The following is a 16,497-nucleotide window of genomic DNA, read 5'->3' on the forward strand; positions in this document are numbered from 1 at the left end:
TGCAAAATACTGACCGAAATACTGCAGTGTGAAAGAGGCCTTAGGTTAGGAAACAATTGGTTCAGTAGGCACATGAGACATAAACGTTCCTCAGCTCTAGTGCTCTGTTGTGTAGTGATCTGTTTCTTTGTATTAGGTCCCAATGAATACATTGATCAGCGTGGGATGTTTAAAGACTCTGTGATCCATAAGCACCAATACAAGGTGGAGCAGCCTTTATTTTCAGCTGTTCTGGGAAGCAATGGCAATTCTGTCTTTGGTTACTGCAGTGACTCTCCGTGTATTTACAAGTTTGCGCTGCCAAAGGTACATTTCATCTATGAAGAATTGGTATTGAAAATTCACATGCATTACCACTACTCCTGCAAGTAACAAATGTATTATCTAATCTATAGTCAGTAAATGTAAAATCTAGTATATTTGTAATATATAAAAAAAACAAAAACAATATAACTGTCAGATAATAGGTCTTAATAAATGTATCTACTAAGATACACAGTGCCACCCTGGATCATAACAGGTCCAAAAATAGGAAGTAAAAAATAGAAATATACTCCCAGGATATCAAAAGCACCCATTAGAAGAAAAAATGTCATAGAAATTTATTGCGTCATTATATATATAAAAAAAAAAGAAGGCTCACCAATATAGGCAGTTGCCCACTATATAGTTATAGAAAACCACATCACAACAATATAAAATTATAAAACCCACAACCTATCAATTTATTAATTTACCCTGGCTGGGGCTGATGACATATAGGATAGCGGTAACACCATAGGGAGATATTTCAGAATGTCCAAATATAGTGCCAGACGTCCAATCTACTCAAAAATGGCAGAAGGTTAAAGCCATATTAATACAAAAGTGCAGTCATCCATCATACACGTTCCTTCAACAGTATGGAATATAATATTCCCTTTCTGCTTCCATTTAATGATAACCGTTTGTAACAACAACAATAATGGTGATTGCTTGGCTACAAGGGACAGCACATGATTAGTCCTTATAACAAGAGAAATGAAACACTTTCCTTGTCTGTTTTACTTAACAACATTTCTGCTTCTTCCGCAACCCTGTTACTTTCAATCCTTGCTTAGCCACCTGTTCATGGTTTGTACCGGCTCAAAATAATTTTCCTGGTCCTTTGTGGCGAGCATTCCGGGCCTATGCAAAGGTAACAGACACCCAGCTTTACGTAGGGTAACGCTCAGCTCGAGCTCGGCATGATGATGTCAATCACAGACGTTACGTAGTTTCTTATTGCTTTTTATATCCTAGAAGTATATTTCTTTTTTTTCTTTTATATTTTTAATATAGCCTAAATCCATTTTTATACATTTTATTTTAGATTTTACTCCATGCAGCCTCCAAAAAAATATATAATAATAAGAATCTCCTGTAGGTTAAAGCTATCAGCAGGCAGGCTAGCTGTTGTTGTCAGATAATATTATTATTATTATTATTATTATTATTATTATTATTATTATGAATAATACTACTAATAATATTAATAATAAAGGCTATGTATATTATTGCAAAAATAATTCTTGCTGCAGAAATAATACAAATGAATAAACTTTGCAAATAGTCGTAATATAAAATATCCTACAGTTTGTGTATACAGGACCTATGCAGACTTATGTGTCCCAGACCTCAAACAAACTCTTTGTAATCTGGTCCTACAGTCAAACTCCTTTTTATCTTTTCCGTACTTCTTGTAAACATACAATTTGTTAGTTATTTCCTGTGACGTGACCAGTGCCCATTTTATTGGCCTTGGGTCCATTGAAGGCCATTTTGTCTGTTGTTAGGGCCTACTTACTGCATGTGTATTATTAGTACTCAGGCTAATGTACTGGCATACAGATATATAGTAGTACATTATTATAATCATAGATTATCAAAATAAAGTGAATAGATAAAAGTATTATTAACAAAAATATCAGTAAAAAATACACACAAATAGAATCTTTTTGCTATGAATCTAATTTATTAAATATAAGTCCCAAGGCACCAAATATTATAGACATATTTGGTATCCAACTGTAACAACCTGTAGAATAATTGTATAACATAATTTATTATGATCCATGTAGTGTGTAAAAGTAAATAGAAACTGGGGTGAAATTGCCTTTTTTTCTACGTGTTTCCAAAAATAAAAATGTATATAATTAAGGCAATTTTTACATTGCCATCAAACGCTCCATTTGGAGCCTCCGTTGCAGATTCCCTCAAGCTTCTCGGGAAAAACAGCACCGCATGCAGCACTATTTTTACCGCTAAAATAATGGACACCTCGGCAGAACTCGACAGACCCCATTGTAGGACCTCAAGGTCAAAAATGGGAGGGCTAAGAGGGATGGGTAGAAGGGGGCTTTCTGTGGCTTTGTCACCCAAAGACCCACATTAACCTAGATCTGGCCCTTATGTCGCTTGTTCTGACGGCATAGACTTGTTCACTTTTGAACAAGTCTGTGCTGCCTAAATTAGCTGACATGGTGGTCCTCAGTGAGGGCACAAGGATAATAATTAACATACAGCTTGTGCAATGTTGTGCCCTCCCATCTTCATCAGAGTGCCGCCACTAGCAGAGAATATGCTTCTCCTTAAAGGTTCTTCAAATACTACATCTCAATTACCAATGATCTAGATATATTTGTTACATTGACTTGTGGTTAATTCATATCATTTCTCATCTCTAGGAAACCTCTGGTGATAAAATGAAAGTTCTACCTGTAGAAAAAAAAGTTTGCGGAAGTCAGCTGGGACCTGGCTATCTCTGCTTGTCTCCTCATCACAAGTGGTTGTCAGTATCAGCAGGAGATGGTATTTTGTATCTGCAAGATTCTTCAAACTTGGTGAGTTAACGTACAGTACAATAAATACATTTACAACTGATTTGGCCATCATTCTGTTTTGTGCATATGGAAATGTCATTTAATAACTGAAAAGAATATTCCTGTTGAAAAGTGGCAGCTATGTGTTCCCAGGGCCGGCTCCAGGTTTATGTGGGCCCTTGGGCGACATAGACTAAGTGTGCCCCTTTGCGGGGGAACTCACGGCGGCAGTTAAATAGCAGAATATGTCACTTCGTGCCCCGATATAGAAGTTAGGCCCTGTTTACTCCCCTATAAAGAAGTTAGGCCCCCAGTTTGTACCCCCATAAGTTTTGTGCCCACTGTAGATAGTGCCACACAGGCCCCCCAGGTAGTGCCACACAGCCCCTCTCCCAGGTAGTGCCACACAGCCCCCCTCCTAGGTAGTGCCACACAGCCCCCCTCCCATGTAGGTAGCGCCTCTGGAATCAGAGCATTGCCTACGTCCTTTTGTCCATATATGGTTAGTGATGTCAGGACCAATCAATCTCAGATCCAAAGTCCTGGGCAGAGCGCTACTAGCACTTTGCCTGGGACACAGCTCTGCCCCTGACATCACTGTCCATATATGGACAGAGATGCCAGGGGCTTCCCCAGAGACGGTCCCTGAGCAGAGCCGCTTCTAGCGCTCTGACTGGGACTCCTTCTCTCCTCCTGGCATCCCTGTCCATATATGGACAGTGATCTCAGGGGCAACCCCAGAGCCAAAGTCCCGGGCAGAGCGCTACTAGCACTCTGCCTGGGAGTCTGTAGCCTAGTATATGGCAGAGTAGGGAGCTACCCCCCTCCTCAGTCATAGCGTTCAATAGTATCTGCGTCCTAAGGAAGCAGATACTATTGAATGTGGCGTCGCTACCGCTGTAGCAGCCAAAGCAGCTGCTAGCAGGGCCTCTGGGCATGGGGGGCCCGTGATGGTGGGGGCACGGGCCCCCTCATGCCATAGGCCACGTAGCAGCGGTAGTTACGCCGCCTCGTGGACAGGGGCTCCCTCTAGAAGCAGAATCCTGTCGGTAACACTCTGGCACGGGATTCCACTCTTGGATGAGCCATTACAGCAGCGTCAGGACCCGGCGGCCGAGTGTGCCCCGGCACTTGCCCAGGTTCGCTGGTTGCTGACGCCGGCCCTGTGTGTTCCACCACCACCTATAGTTGCAAGAAAAAGTAAGTGAACCATTTGGAATTACCTGGATTTCTGCATTGATTACTAATAAAATGAGGTCTGATTGTTATCTAAGTCATAATTATAGACAAACACACAATAGCCATGTGTGCCTTTATTTAATGGGCAAAGTACCTTTTGCCAAATAGCTCTTGGAGAAGTCAATAACACAGAGGTTCACTTACTTTTTCTCCCTACACTGTGAATGTTTATTTGATATGCTCAATAAAAGACATGAACAGTACAACTATGTGTGAGTTATTAGTTTAGTTAGATTGTGTTTGTCTATAATTGTGCCTTTGATAACAATCAGACCTAATTTCATTATTAATCAATGCAGAAATCCAGATCATTGTTTTACTTTTAATTACTTTTTCTTGAAACTGTATATTGTCTTGTTCTACACAAAATGAAACTACTACTGTCATTCAAAGATGAAGAAAATAAGAACGTGAATTTAAGTATATGAAGTTAATGCTTCAACATCCAGAATAGAAAATTGAGCTATGTCACCTTGTTACAAAAAAAAAAATAACTAAATGATATCACGTTGGTTAACATAGTCATTATTAAGCCCTAATAGCACTGGAAAATTCATTGAGTTAATCTGCCCATAGATATTACGGGAAAGTCTGCCAGCTCACAAACCACTATGGTAGCTATAAGATAAGGAAACTCAATGTTATACTTTGTGTAATAATCAAAAAATGCACTTATGAAAAGTCATTCAACATCAATGAGTGAAGTAAAAATGTAACATGGCTGAGTTTTTGCAGATGTCATTTGAGGAACATGTGTTTTTTTTGTAAAATGCTCGTTGGCCTAAACTACGGAATTAGTTATTATATTTTCATATAATGTCTATGACCAGTGGCCTGTTGATCATTCTGCTCTCAGCAACCAAATTAGGCTATGTTTGTATCTGCGTCAGAGGCTCCGTTGCAGATCCCATCAGTTTTCAAAGGAGAAATAGATGTATGGAACCCGACAGACTCCATTGTATGTCAGTGGGGTCTGAAGGGCACCGGTGATATCAGTCCTATGACGTATTCTGTATGGAAACCCGGACACAGATGTGAACAGAGCCTAAGATGCCTGTCTGAAATACTGATTGGCCATGATCAAGGGGATAGTCAGGGATTCCCTCACACTTCATCAACCAGCTGACCATTATAGTCACTAAGTTAAAGGTAAACTGTGTTCCAGGGAGATGAATGGTGGATGCACTCAGCAGCCACTAGTTTATATTGTGCCCGTTGTTACATAAATAAAATCACAATCAACCTTTAGATGTAGCGTAGCCGGAAATTGTGTCTAACTTCATGTGCTAGATCATTTTCCATCTCTTTGCATGACTTCTGTGAATGTATTATGGTTCCTTACACGTTTTCTTAGTGGACAGGCTGTTACTGCTGACAAGTTTGCCTTTACCTTGGTGCAGTTCCTGCTGCCCACACATCCTATAGTTTTATGTATGGAACTCAGCGCAAACTGCAACCCCCCCCCCCCCCTTCCTATGTACTGTTTATTTTATTACTGCAGACAGATATTTGGAAGATTGGGAAGGTTTCTTAAAGGCTACGGACACCTTTGCACTGAATATTTTTTTTTAATTATTATTATTGTTCTTTTGCTATCTAGATGCAAAGTTAAACAACTTTCAAAATAGTCTTCATTAAAAATTGCCTACTATTTTGCTGTTGTAGTGTCTGTAATAGAGGGGCATGCAGATATCTGTAAAAAAAAAGCCAATGTCTGTGATGGGGAGAGGAATGATATGAACTGTAGTCCTTTACATGGTAAACCTACTCACAGAAAACCCTGTCAGCACCTGAACGGGGATGCTGTACAGAGCTGGGTAAGATAATAAAAAATAAAAATAACTACCGGTACTTCTGAGCTATGGTGGCATCACCTGGTAACCATTCACACTCACAGAGGTACTTTTCTGTTTTTTTTTTTCATAAGCTGGGAAATTCAATTTAAGGGGTTGCCCAGTAAGATAAAATGTAAGTCTTTTCATCAGGATAGGCCTCAGGGTCTAACTCTTGGCAACCCCGCCAATCAGCTGTTTAAAGGGGCCGCGGCAGTGAGCGCTGCGTCCCCTTCATTCCTTCCACTGCTCCATGCTGTAAAGCACCAACACGCTTATTGCAGTGGAGCACAGTATTACAGCTTCTCCACATTCACTTGAAAAGGAGAAGATATACTATTATACTATGCTACGACACTGCGACTGTGACGGTGTTGTACAGTAAGAAGCAGTCTAAAGAATGAAGAGGATGCTGCGCTGGCTAGAGCGCCACAGACCATCAAACAGCTGATCGGCGGGGGTGCTGAGAGTCGGTCCCCACGGATCAGATATCCTGAGGATAGGCCATCAATTTTATCTCTCCGGGCAACCCCTTTAACTCTTTAAGGAGATCATGAAGATATTTAAGTCAAATCCTCTTTCTCTAAACATATGCAATCAAATCAAAAGGAAATAAAGTTCTCTAAACATAACATGTCCTACAGAAAAAGTTTGCAATTCTTCTTTGTGATTTCCATTTTCTCCGTTCTGTCTACTGTTTTCCAGGAAAACTTTGCTCAGGCATCTTGTCACTCCCACCGCACAGGAGGCATTGGCTCAATGGCATTTTCTTTAGATGGGCATACACTCATTACTACAGGGGTGGGAGATGGTACAGCCGTTTGTCTGACATGGAGGTGAGTCTATAACAATTACGCTTATTGATAAAACTTTTCATTATAAATATGGTTTGTTTGTGTTTGTTCACAATATAATGGAATAATAGTACATAATGCTCTATTCTGTTTGCAGACATCCCGGAAATAATTTCGTGAATTCAGCCTTTGAATATGGTCGGACTCTGAGCATTTCCCTTCAGGATACTATATTTATGGAAGATGAGGCTTTACGGAAAATGTCACTTTGGAGCCCTGATGCGGAAACTTTACATGCAGGAAAGGAAGAGGTACATTAGTGAACTAGCTAATTATTTTACTTGTTCCTGACTTTGTATTTCATTTTTTCTTTAAAAAAATGAGGTACCCAATCCTCACAGGAGACAGATATTTATTGCTCTCACCTGGACAGGCATCAACCCAGGGAGGCGTCTGGCTAAGATCAAGCATAAAGAAAGCAGGTCACACAAAGGAGGAATAATCTGCTGCCAGGCACATTTTTTCTTACAACACTATCTCTATGCAGTAGATTTGTAGATCAGTAACAAAAAGTATGGCGCCCCAACAACTATAAAGATTTATTATGAAATGAATCAGCGATATGTGTGTTGCTCCAGGTGATGAGGCTGGGATTTGTAGTTCCACACAAACTGTTCTCACATCGGGCGTCCTTCACAGAGAAATTCAGTCAACCTTCAAAATCAATCAAAAGACCAGTAGAAATGTTTAATTATAGTCACAAGAGTAAAAACATGTAAAAACCTTTTGCACGCGGTACCCAAGTAAATTGCTTGACTCAATTTCACCGGTACGGCTTATTTTGGGGCATACGAGGCGTGTTGGATTGACTCATTTAAATAATCACTTCATTCACACTAATGTTTCCTAATTGAAAATGCATTATAACTCCAGTGCTCAGAATCAGGAATGGACGATATTTAGATTATTTCACTGTAGATTTGTACAATCACAACCTCCTATGGGAAAGCGTGGAATAAACATGTAATACGGCTGTTGTTTAACCCCTTAATGACCGGCAACACACCCTTTTATGGCAGCCGTTAAGGGTACTTATGCCAGAGTGCCGCATTTTCACGGCGCTGTGACATAAGCCCAGCTCCTGTGCTGGCTGAAGCGGGTGTCGGGCGGTCTAAAGACAGCCGGGCACCTTCTCTAACGGGTGGGATCGATTTCAACACCGATCTCACCCATTTAACCCCTAAGATGCGGCGCTCAATAGCGAGCGCCGCATCCAAAGGGTTTTGGAGGGAGGGTGCTCCCTCTCTCACCCCATCGGCACCCTGCAATTGTAATTGCAGGGTGCCGATGGCTTCTATGGCAGCTGTGAGCCTAACAAGGGCCCCCAGGTCTGCCTGTAGTGGAAGCCTGCTTCTCTGAGGCATGACTTAGCAGGTGCCTGTCAGTTTTACACTGACAGGCAATAATACACTGCAATACCGAAGTATTGCAGTGTATTATAATAGCGATCAGAAGATCGCATAGTGAAGTGCCCTAGTAAAACTAAAAACAAAAGTTATCAAAAAGTTTAATAAAGTTAATTGTAAATAAATAAAAATCCCAAGTAAAAAAAATAAAAAACCCACTTTTTCCCTTCTAAAGTACTTTAGTATGAAAAAAATTTAAACATTACACATATTTGGTATCACAGCGTCGGTAACGACCCCACCTATAAAGCTATTATGTTATTTAAACCGCACGGTGAAAGCCGTAAAAAATAAAATAATAAACAATGCCAGAATTGCTGTTATGTGTTCATCCTGCCTTCAAAAAAATTTGATAAAAAGTGATCAAATAGTCGCACGCACTCCAAAATGGTACCAATAAAAACTAGAAGTCGTCCTGCAAAAAACAAGCCCTCGTACAGCTGCATCTGCGGAAGAATAAAACAATTATGGCTCTTAAAACATGGCGACACAGAAACAAATTATTTAGAAAAAAAAGTGTTTTTATTGTGTAAAAGTAGTAAAATATACAAAATCCATATAAATTTGGTATCGCCAAAATCATAATGACCCATTGAATAAAGTTATTATGTTATTTATACCACACAGTAAACAAAAAACAAGACCTTATACAGCTATGTCGACGCAAAAATAAAAAAGTTATAGCTCTTGGAATGCGACGATGGAAAAACGTAAAAAATTGTCTGGTCATTAAGGTTTAATATGGCCTGGTCATTAAGGGGTACCAGTTCCTGATATTGTTTATTATTTCCCTTTCTTTCTGACACAGATTGTTATTCGTGCTATGATTTTCATGTTTTCAGCAATATATAATATTTCACATTATAAGATTGATAGTGTAGTATTGATTAAATCTGCCTGAGTTGTATTTGATTTTACTAATGTAACCTTTATTTAGGAAGACCGGCTTCGTGTTGAGATGATTGAGCAGGATCACAGCTCACAAATGCTTTCTGCAGATCCCACTTGGCTTGATCACAAATTCACTGAGGTACGTGTAAAGCTCGCCATACACTAGAGATTTTAGACGTCTGAAAAGGCCTATTTTTTATACAATTTTCTGCCGACTTTTTGTTACATGAATGATCTTGACAGACACGGACGATGACAGATATTCATGGAAAACACGATTTGACGTGTTCGATTTTTTTGTTGTTGTTGGGTGCCGTCATTTGCAAAAATTAGAAAGCTGTTCTAGTATGTTACATAGTTAGTACGGTTGAAAAAAGACAGATGTCCTTCAAGTTCAACCAAGGGATGGGAAAAGGGAAGGTAAAAATGTCGACACATTGTGCACCCATCAATACAAGGCCAGCACAGGTCACTGGCGATCGCGCTGTTCCTGGCCGTTTAACCCATTAGATGCTGCAGTGAATCACGACCGCGTTATCTAAGGCTCTAAAAAAAGGGGGCGGCACCCCCCAACAGCCCATCACCCGCCCCCCTCCCGACGCAATCGCGGGGTGCTGATGGTTGTCATGACAGGCTAGGGGCATAATGAATGCCCCCCAGGTATGCCTTCTCTCTGCCAGAGGCAGGGTTTAACAGAAGCCTGTAAAAATTACAATATACTTAAAAACATCGCTGGTTCAAATCCCCTAGGGGAACTAATAAAATGTGTAAAAAAAATAACTTTTTAGTAGTTAATAAAAAATATTAAAAGTTAAAAAAAACAACCTTTTCTAAGTAATGTAAAAAAATAAGATAAACAAAATTGGTATCGCTACCTCCGTAAAAGTCCAAACTATTACAATATAACATTATTTATCTTGCACAGTGAACGCCATAAAAAGCGCTGTTTTTTGGTCAAGTTAGCGCTAAAAAAAAGTTATAAAAAGTGACAAAGTTGTATGTACCAAAAAATAGTACCAATAAAAACTGCAGCTCGTCACACAAAAAACAAGCCCCCACACCACTCAATCGACGATAAAATAAAAAAGTTATGGCTCTCCTAATGTGTTAAAACAAAAGTCTTTTCTTTGTAAAACTAGTAAAATAAAAAAAAAAAAAAAAAAAAACGTATATAAATTTGGTATCGCCGTAATCGTATGGAGCCGGAGAATAAAGTTAAGTTGTCGTTTTTTATCCCCCCCCCCCTCCCCGGAAAGCCGTAAAAACTAAACAAAAAAAACTATGGAGGAATCACAGCTTTTTCCAATTCCACCCCACAAAGATTTTTTTCAGTTTCCCAGTACATTATATGGTACTTTAAATGGTGGCACTAGAAACTACAACTCTTTCCACAAAAAGTAGGTCCTCACATCACTCCATCAACGGAAAAATAAAAAAGTTATGGCTCGGGGGGCGTGGCTTGGACCTGCATGAGGACGGACGTGTAACAGGGAGCTCCGTGACTAAGAAGCCCAAACCGGCTTAAATAAACCTATTGGACACCAGGAAAAGAAGTCTCCCGGCAGATGAACGTACCCTAAGCCCGGAGGGCGCAGTGAGGTCAGAGAATCAGCTGGGGAACGGAGGAAACTCGTCTCAGAAGTCGGAGCATCGTGGGGGAGGGGAGTCACGAGGCACGGCTTCCCGGGCTAAGGCGCCCTACAGATATCTCGTCTGGGAGATTAACAGCGGTCAGGAGGCCAGATTCCAGGAGAGCAGTGAGGATTCTGTGAACGGAGGTGAGGAGGGGAGTCACAGCAGCCCACGGAGGGTCAGTAGCACTGCAGGAGAAAGAGGGGAAGGAGGGGAACGGCCTAGAAGGGAAGAAACGCCATTGTGATAAACTTTATTTCTGGAGGGTCACAACAGGTCAGTGCACACAGTGGAAAGGAGGTTGAGCAGAGTCACAGACTTTCACAAGCTATCCTCCACTTGATATTGATTTCCACCACAGCAAAGAGAATATAGGAGGAACTAAAAGAGAGTCTGCTTGAGCAGGAGCAGCCGCCATTTCCCATCTTTTCCATAGCAAGATATAACATAAAACGCAATACGGTACAAGGATATATCTACAGTTACTGGCAGAGATAAATAAAGTACACAGTTACTTGCATTGAACGTTTATTATAATTTTCTCGCTTACCGTGTGTATCATACTTTACAATGGGCGGCACTACAAAAAAGAAAGACCAAAAAGCGAAACCGACTAAACTCACAGAGTTTTTTGCCACTTCTCCCTCTAGACAGGCTGGAGCAAAGAGACGGTTATCACTCCCCCCGCCCTCTCCTGCATCCTCTTCCAGAGCAGAGTCCTTAAACAATGACATGGGGGAAGACTCTGACTTACACCCAGTTTCGGAAACCACAATTAAAAAATTACTAAATTCTTTGAGAGACTCTCTACAGTCCGATTTTAAAAGTATTGTTGGGGAGCTGAAAACTGACATTTTGGCTATAGCGTCGCGCACGGATCATATCGAGCACAAATTTGAATCCTTTGCCAAATCGCATAATTTGTTAATTGATGCGAATTCAACGCTAGAGGAGGAGGTTCAAAGGTTATCAAACAAAGTGTTAGATCTTGAGGACAGATCGCGCAGGAATAATGTCAGAATCAGGGGCATTCCGGAATCAGTGACACCGGACCAGCTTGCTCCATATCTTACTGACCTACTGAACGTGGTTCTACCTCAAAAATCCAACTTGGATATGACAATAGACAGGATCCATAGAATTCCTAAACCGCGGCATATTGCACCTCACCTCCCGAGAGATTCTATAGCCAGGATCCACTTTTATCATATTAAAGAGGAATTCCTTAGGGCTTTAAAAAGCTCTCCAGAATTACCGGAACGTTTTAAAGATATTGCGATCTACCCTGATCTGTCAGCAGCTACTATGTTAAAACGAAGAGAATATATGCCTCTCACAAGAATCTTGAGAGATAAAGGAATACTTTACAAATGGGGATTTCCGGTGAAGCTGATTGTATCCAGGAACGGCAGTATTCACGTGTGTAATTCACCTGAAGCAGCGAAGGAATTACTTCAGGAATGGGGATTTATTACCTCGCCGTCTCAAAGTCCCCGACGCAGGGAAGAGATTCGTCCAGAAGTGATCACCCCATTGTGGTCAGAAAAAATAAGCAGATCCAGGAAGAAAACGGGAGACTGATATAACTGTATAATTGTTTAAGAATATGGTGTTCATATATAATGGCTTCAAATGTCGTAGTCATTTAAGGAGGTTGCTTGGGGAGGTAGTCATGGTTACTTTGGGAAAGGCAGGTCCTACTGACGTTGCCCCCTTTTCTTCCCTGAAAGAGGGAAATAACAGGTTGTTGGGTTCTTCAAACAATCCGCTAAGTTGGAAAGCGGTGTGTTGTTATGTTAAAGTTTGTTTTACTTTAAGGTTGCTTTTTGGCCTCTCCCCTGGTAAGATTAAAGCTAAACGTAAGTCAAGCCTTTTCAGTCAAGATGGGTCTTAAATTTGTATCGCTCAATGTAAATGGTTTGAACTCACCTTATAAAAGGTCTATGTTGTGGAAGGAAGCTAATAAATCTGGGTGTGATGTATTATGCATTCAAGAATCACATATGCGCACAAAAGATGTCCATCTTCTTAAACATCCAAAATTTTTAAACATTATTTCAGCTACTACCAATGTGAAAAAAGCAGGAGTTACTATTGCAATCAACAACTCAGTAGTGTTTGAAAAAATTGCGTCATTAATAGATCCTCATGGTAGATATATAATCCTGGTATGCAAATTGGATTTAGTTCTATACACCATAGTGTCTTTATATGCACCTAATAAACGGCAAATTCCGTTTATCACTAAAATTCTTACTAAAACTAAAAAGATACAGCAAGGGGGCTTGCTGATTTGTGGAGATTTTAATACGGTTATGTATAACAGATTGGATAGATCTAACCCAGAAAGGGGTAGAGGTTTAGACATAGAATCTCTGATAGCAGGGGAATATTTACACGATGTATGGCGTTACCAACACGCATCCGAAAAAGATTTCACATTTTTTTCTGCACCTCATACAGCGTATTCCAGGATAGATTTTTTTCTCGTGGACAGGGAGATCCTCCTAAACTCGGAGAATTCAGAAATAGGGGTCAGTACTTGGTCGGATCACGCCCCCATATCCTTAACACTGAAGGCACAATATAGTTTCCCTCCAAGAGCCCCTTGGAAATTAAATACGTTTCTTTTGAAGTCTAAGCCCGTTCAAGATTCTATACGAACAGCTTTAGAAGAATTTTTTGACATAAATTCCCCATCGGCTTCTCCAGAAATGGTGTGGTGCTCCCATAAAGCTTTCGTGAGGGGTCTCTTTATTCAACAGGCGGCTAGGGCAAAGAGAGTTAGGAACAAAGAAATGGAAGAAGTGTTGTTGGCTATTAAAGTCAAGGAATCCTTAATGAAATCAACTCCTACGAGGACTACGGGGGAAGTTCTCAGAGAGTTACGGGATAGACTACAGGTTCTGAATCTGGTCCAATACGATAAAAATTTGAAACGCCTTAAATTGAATTTTTATGAACAAGGGGATAGGCCAGGTAAACTCTTAGCGAAAAGGGTGAGAGTTCAAACAGCTAAGTCTAAAATACCATATTTAGCTCGTCCAAATGGACAAAAGATTTATGATCCCCAAATGATCGCAGATTCCTTTGCAGATTATTATAGCCGATTATACAATCTGAAGGATGACCCTTCACTAACTCACGCTTCTTCAGACCGAATTAAAGAGTTTTTGTCGGAAATAAAGCTCCCACAACTCTCTGAGTCTCAACTACTTAGCTTAAATACGCCAATATCAGAGATAGAGTTACGGAAAATATTGAAGGGTTTAAAATTAAATAAAGCTCCGGGCCCAGACGGACTCCCAAATGAATATTTTAAAATATTTGAAGAAATACTTACTCCATTCATGACGAATACATATAATGGGTTGGTAGCCAAACAATCTCCTCCTTCAGAAATGTTACAGGCGATCCTGATAACTCTCCCTAAACCAGGAAAAACGGCGGATAGACCAGAGAATTTCCGTCCAATATCGCTATTGAATAGCGATATTAAAATCTTCTCAAAATTATTAGCTAGGCGAATAAATGAGTGCCTACCTTCCTTGATCTCACTGGATCAAGTAGGATTTGTGAAAGGTCGTCAGGCCAGAGATGGCACCAGAAGGATGCTAGACTTGATCCAGATTGCATATGACTCGTTAGAACCCACGGTAGTCCTCTCTTTGGACGCGGAAAAAGCTTTTGACCGAGTACATTGGCGTTTTTTAGAAGCGGTATTAGACAAATTTGGCTTTCACTCTTTTATTAAAAGAGCGGTCCTTTCCCTGTATACATTCCCTTCAGCTCTGGTATACACATCTGGGTTTTTGTCCAAAAAGTTGTTCATAAGCAATGGAACTCGTCAGGGCTGTCCTCTCTCCCCCCTAATTTTTGATTTGTGTATGGAACCATTCGCGGAAATGATTAGAACATCTTCACTTATTTCAGGAATTATAGTAGGGGGAAGGGAACATAAAATTGGTCTTTACGCAGATGATGTGGTATTAATCTGTAAATCGCCCATGTCTTCCTTGACGGAAATAACTAGGATCATAGCGTGTTATTCTGAAATGTCATATTACAAACTGAACGTAGCAAAATCCCTGATAATGCCCATTCATATTCCTCCAATAATGAAACCACTTCTCTCTAGCTTTAACTTCATATGGGCGAATGAGGGGCTATCATATCTAGGTATAATGTTGACGCCTCACCCATTCATGGTTATGAATAAAAACTACATGACGCTTCTATCTCATATAACGAAAGAGTGCAATAGATTGGATAAATTTCAATTATCTTGGATGGCCAGGATTAATATAGTAAAAATGTTAATATTGCCCAAATACCTATACTACTGCAGGACGATACCCTATTTAATATCGACCTCATTATTGTCCAGATTACAAACAGTAATTATGAGATTCATTTGGAACAATAAGAGAGCAAGAGTAGCTAAACATTTACTGTTTCAGAGAGGGAAATATGGAGGTTTGGGCGTTCCTAACCTAAAAGCCTACAATGTAGCGGCTATAATGGATCAGATGAAACCAAGTTGGTTTTCCACTGAGCAACCATTATGGTCTCAAATAGAGGACGCAATGTTCCCTAAGTTCTTAATGAAACATTTTATGATGGCTGTATATCTGGGAGCTAAAGCTCCACCCATGCCTTTACGATCAATGGCAGATTCTCTTCAGGTGTGGAGTAAATATGTATGTAATGAAAAGTGGATTCAAGTGCCATTAACTAAAATCCCAACCCAAGTTCTCGCACTATTTCTTCCTAATATTTTGTTTACCCCTTGGGTGGAAGCTGGGATTGAATGGATATCGGACTTTTACGAAGGGGACACGTTCAAATCTTTCGAATATATTTCAAAAACCCATAATATTTCCTCTAGTCTTTTCTTTCAGTATCTTCAAATCAGACATCTCATGCAGTCAGTAAAAATACAATCGACAACAGATAGTTTTAATTCCTTTCACAGGTTTATGTGGGCGGAGTCAGGAGTGGTAAAAGGGATGACATGTAGTTATGATCTTATTATTCAGATGGGGAAAACAGGGAAGGCAGCATATATGACAAAATGGGAAGGTGAACTGGGGACTTCCTACTCTATTGAGCAATGGATTAAAGCGTCATGTTGGTCGTCTAAATTATCCAAATGTGTGAATCACACGGAATTAATGAAAAAAATCCATCTTAGATGGTATCTTACTCCAACTAGGGTAGCACACAGTACCCAAGGGGCCTCTAGATTGTGCTGGAGAGGATGCGGACTCATGGGTTCTTTAATACACATGTGGTGGTCGTGCCCTAATATAGCTCCAATATGGTTGGACACATTTAACTTAATTTCAGAAATATTAGAATTCCGGGTTGAGAGTAACCCCTCGCTAGCTATTTTGGATATCACATTGGAAGACGTCCCACCGGACAAGAGAGTAATTATTCATCATATTTTAATTGCTACTAGACTAACTATAGCTCGGACATGGAAGTCTCCAGAATTTCCGAATATTAGAGAAGTTATTCAAAGGGTGAATATGCAATGTCATTATGAAATAACATTATTATCACAAGTTCACATACAGCATCGCACTAATCAGTTGTGGGATAAGTGGTTACAATCTAGATATTTCAAGTAATGTATAGGTTGGATCTAACCAAGGGCAAGTTTTAATGGAGGCATTGTTAACTTGTGGTTGCGTGTTTGCATTATAGAGTGTAAGACAGATCTCGAAATGTTTAGAGATCTTCCCATGTATGTTTCTTGTATTTGTGTTGAAAAAATCAATAAAAATCTATTGAAATA

General features: G+C 40.0%; 1 protein-coding gene across 2 annotated transcripts in view; it reads left to right on the plus strand.

Annotated features, from left to right (window-relative positions):
• Positions 1–16,497, plus strand: part of CFAP43 (cilia and flagella associated protein 43) — a 113,403-nt gene that overhangs the window by 37,792 nt on the left and 59,114 nt on the right. For both annotated transcript variants that reach the window (XM_075856474.1, XM_075856473.1), the window contains exons 14-18: positions 137–306; positions 2,706–2,861; positions 6,617–6,747; positions 6,863–7,016; positions 9,109–9,201. In XM_075856474.1, coding sequence (XP_075712589.1) covers positions 137–306; positions 2,706–2,861; positions 6,617–6,747; positions 6,863–7,016; positions 9,109–9,201 — 704 coding nt within the window. The remainder of the gene's footprint in view (positions 1–136; positions 307–2,705; positions 2,862–6,616; positions 6,748–6,862; positions 7,017–9,108; positions 9,202–16,497) is intronic.

This window comes from Rhinoderma darwinii, chromosome 3 (assembly GCF_050947455.1).
Source record: "Rhinoderma darwinii isolate aRhiDar2 chromosome 3, aRhiDar2.hap1, whole genome shotgun sequence".
Lineage (NCBI taxonomy): Eukaryota > Metazoa > Chordata > Amphibia > Anura > Rhinodermatidae > Rhinoderma > Rhinoderma darwinii.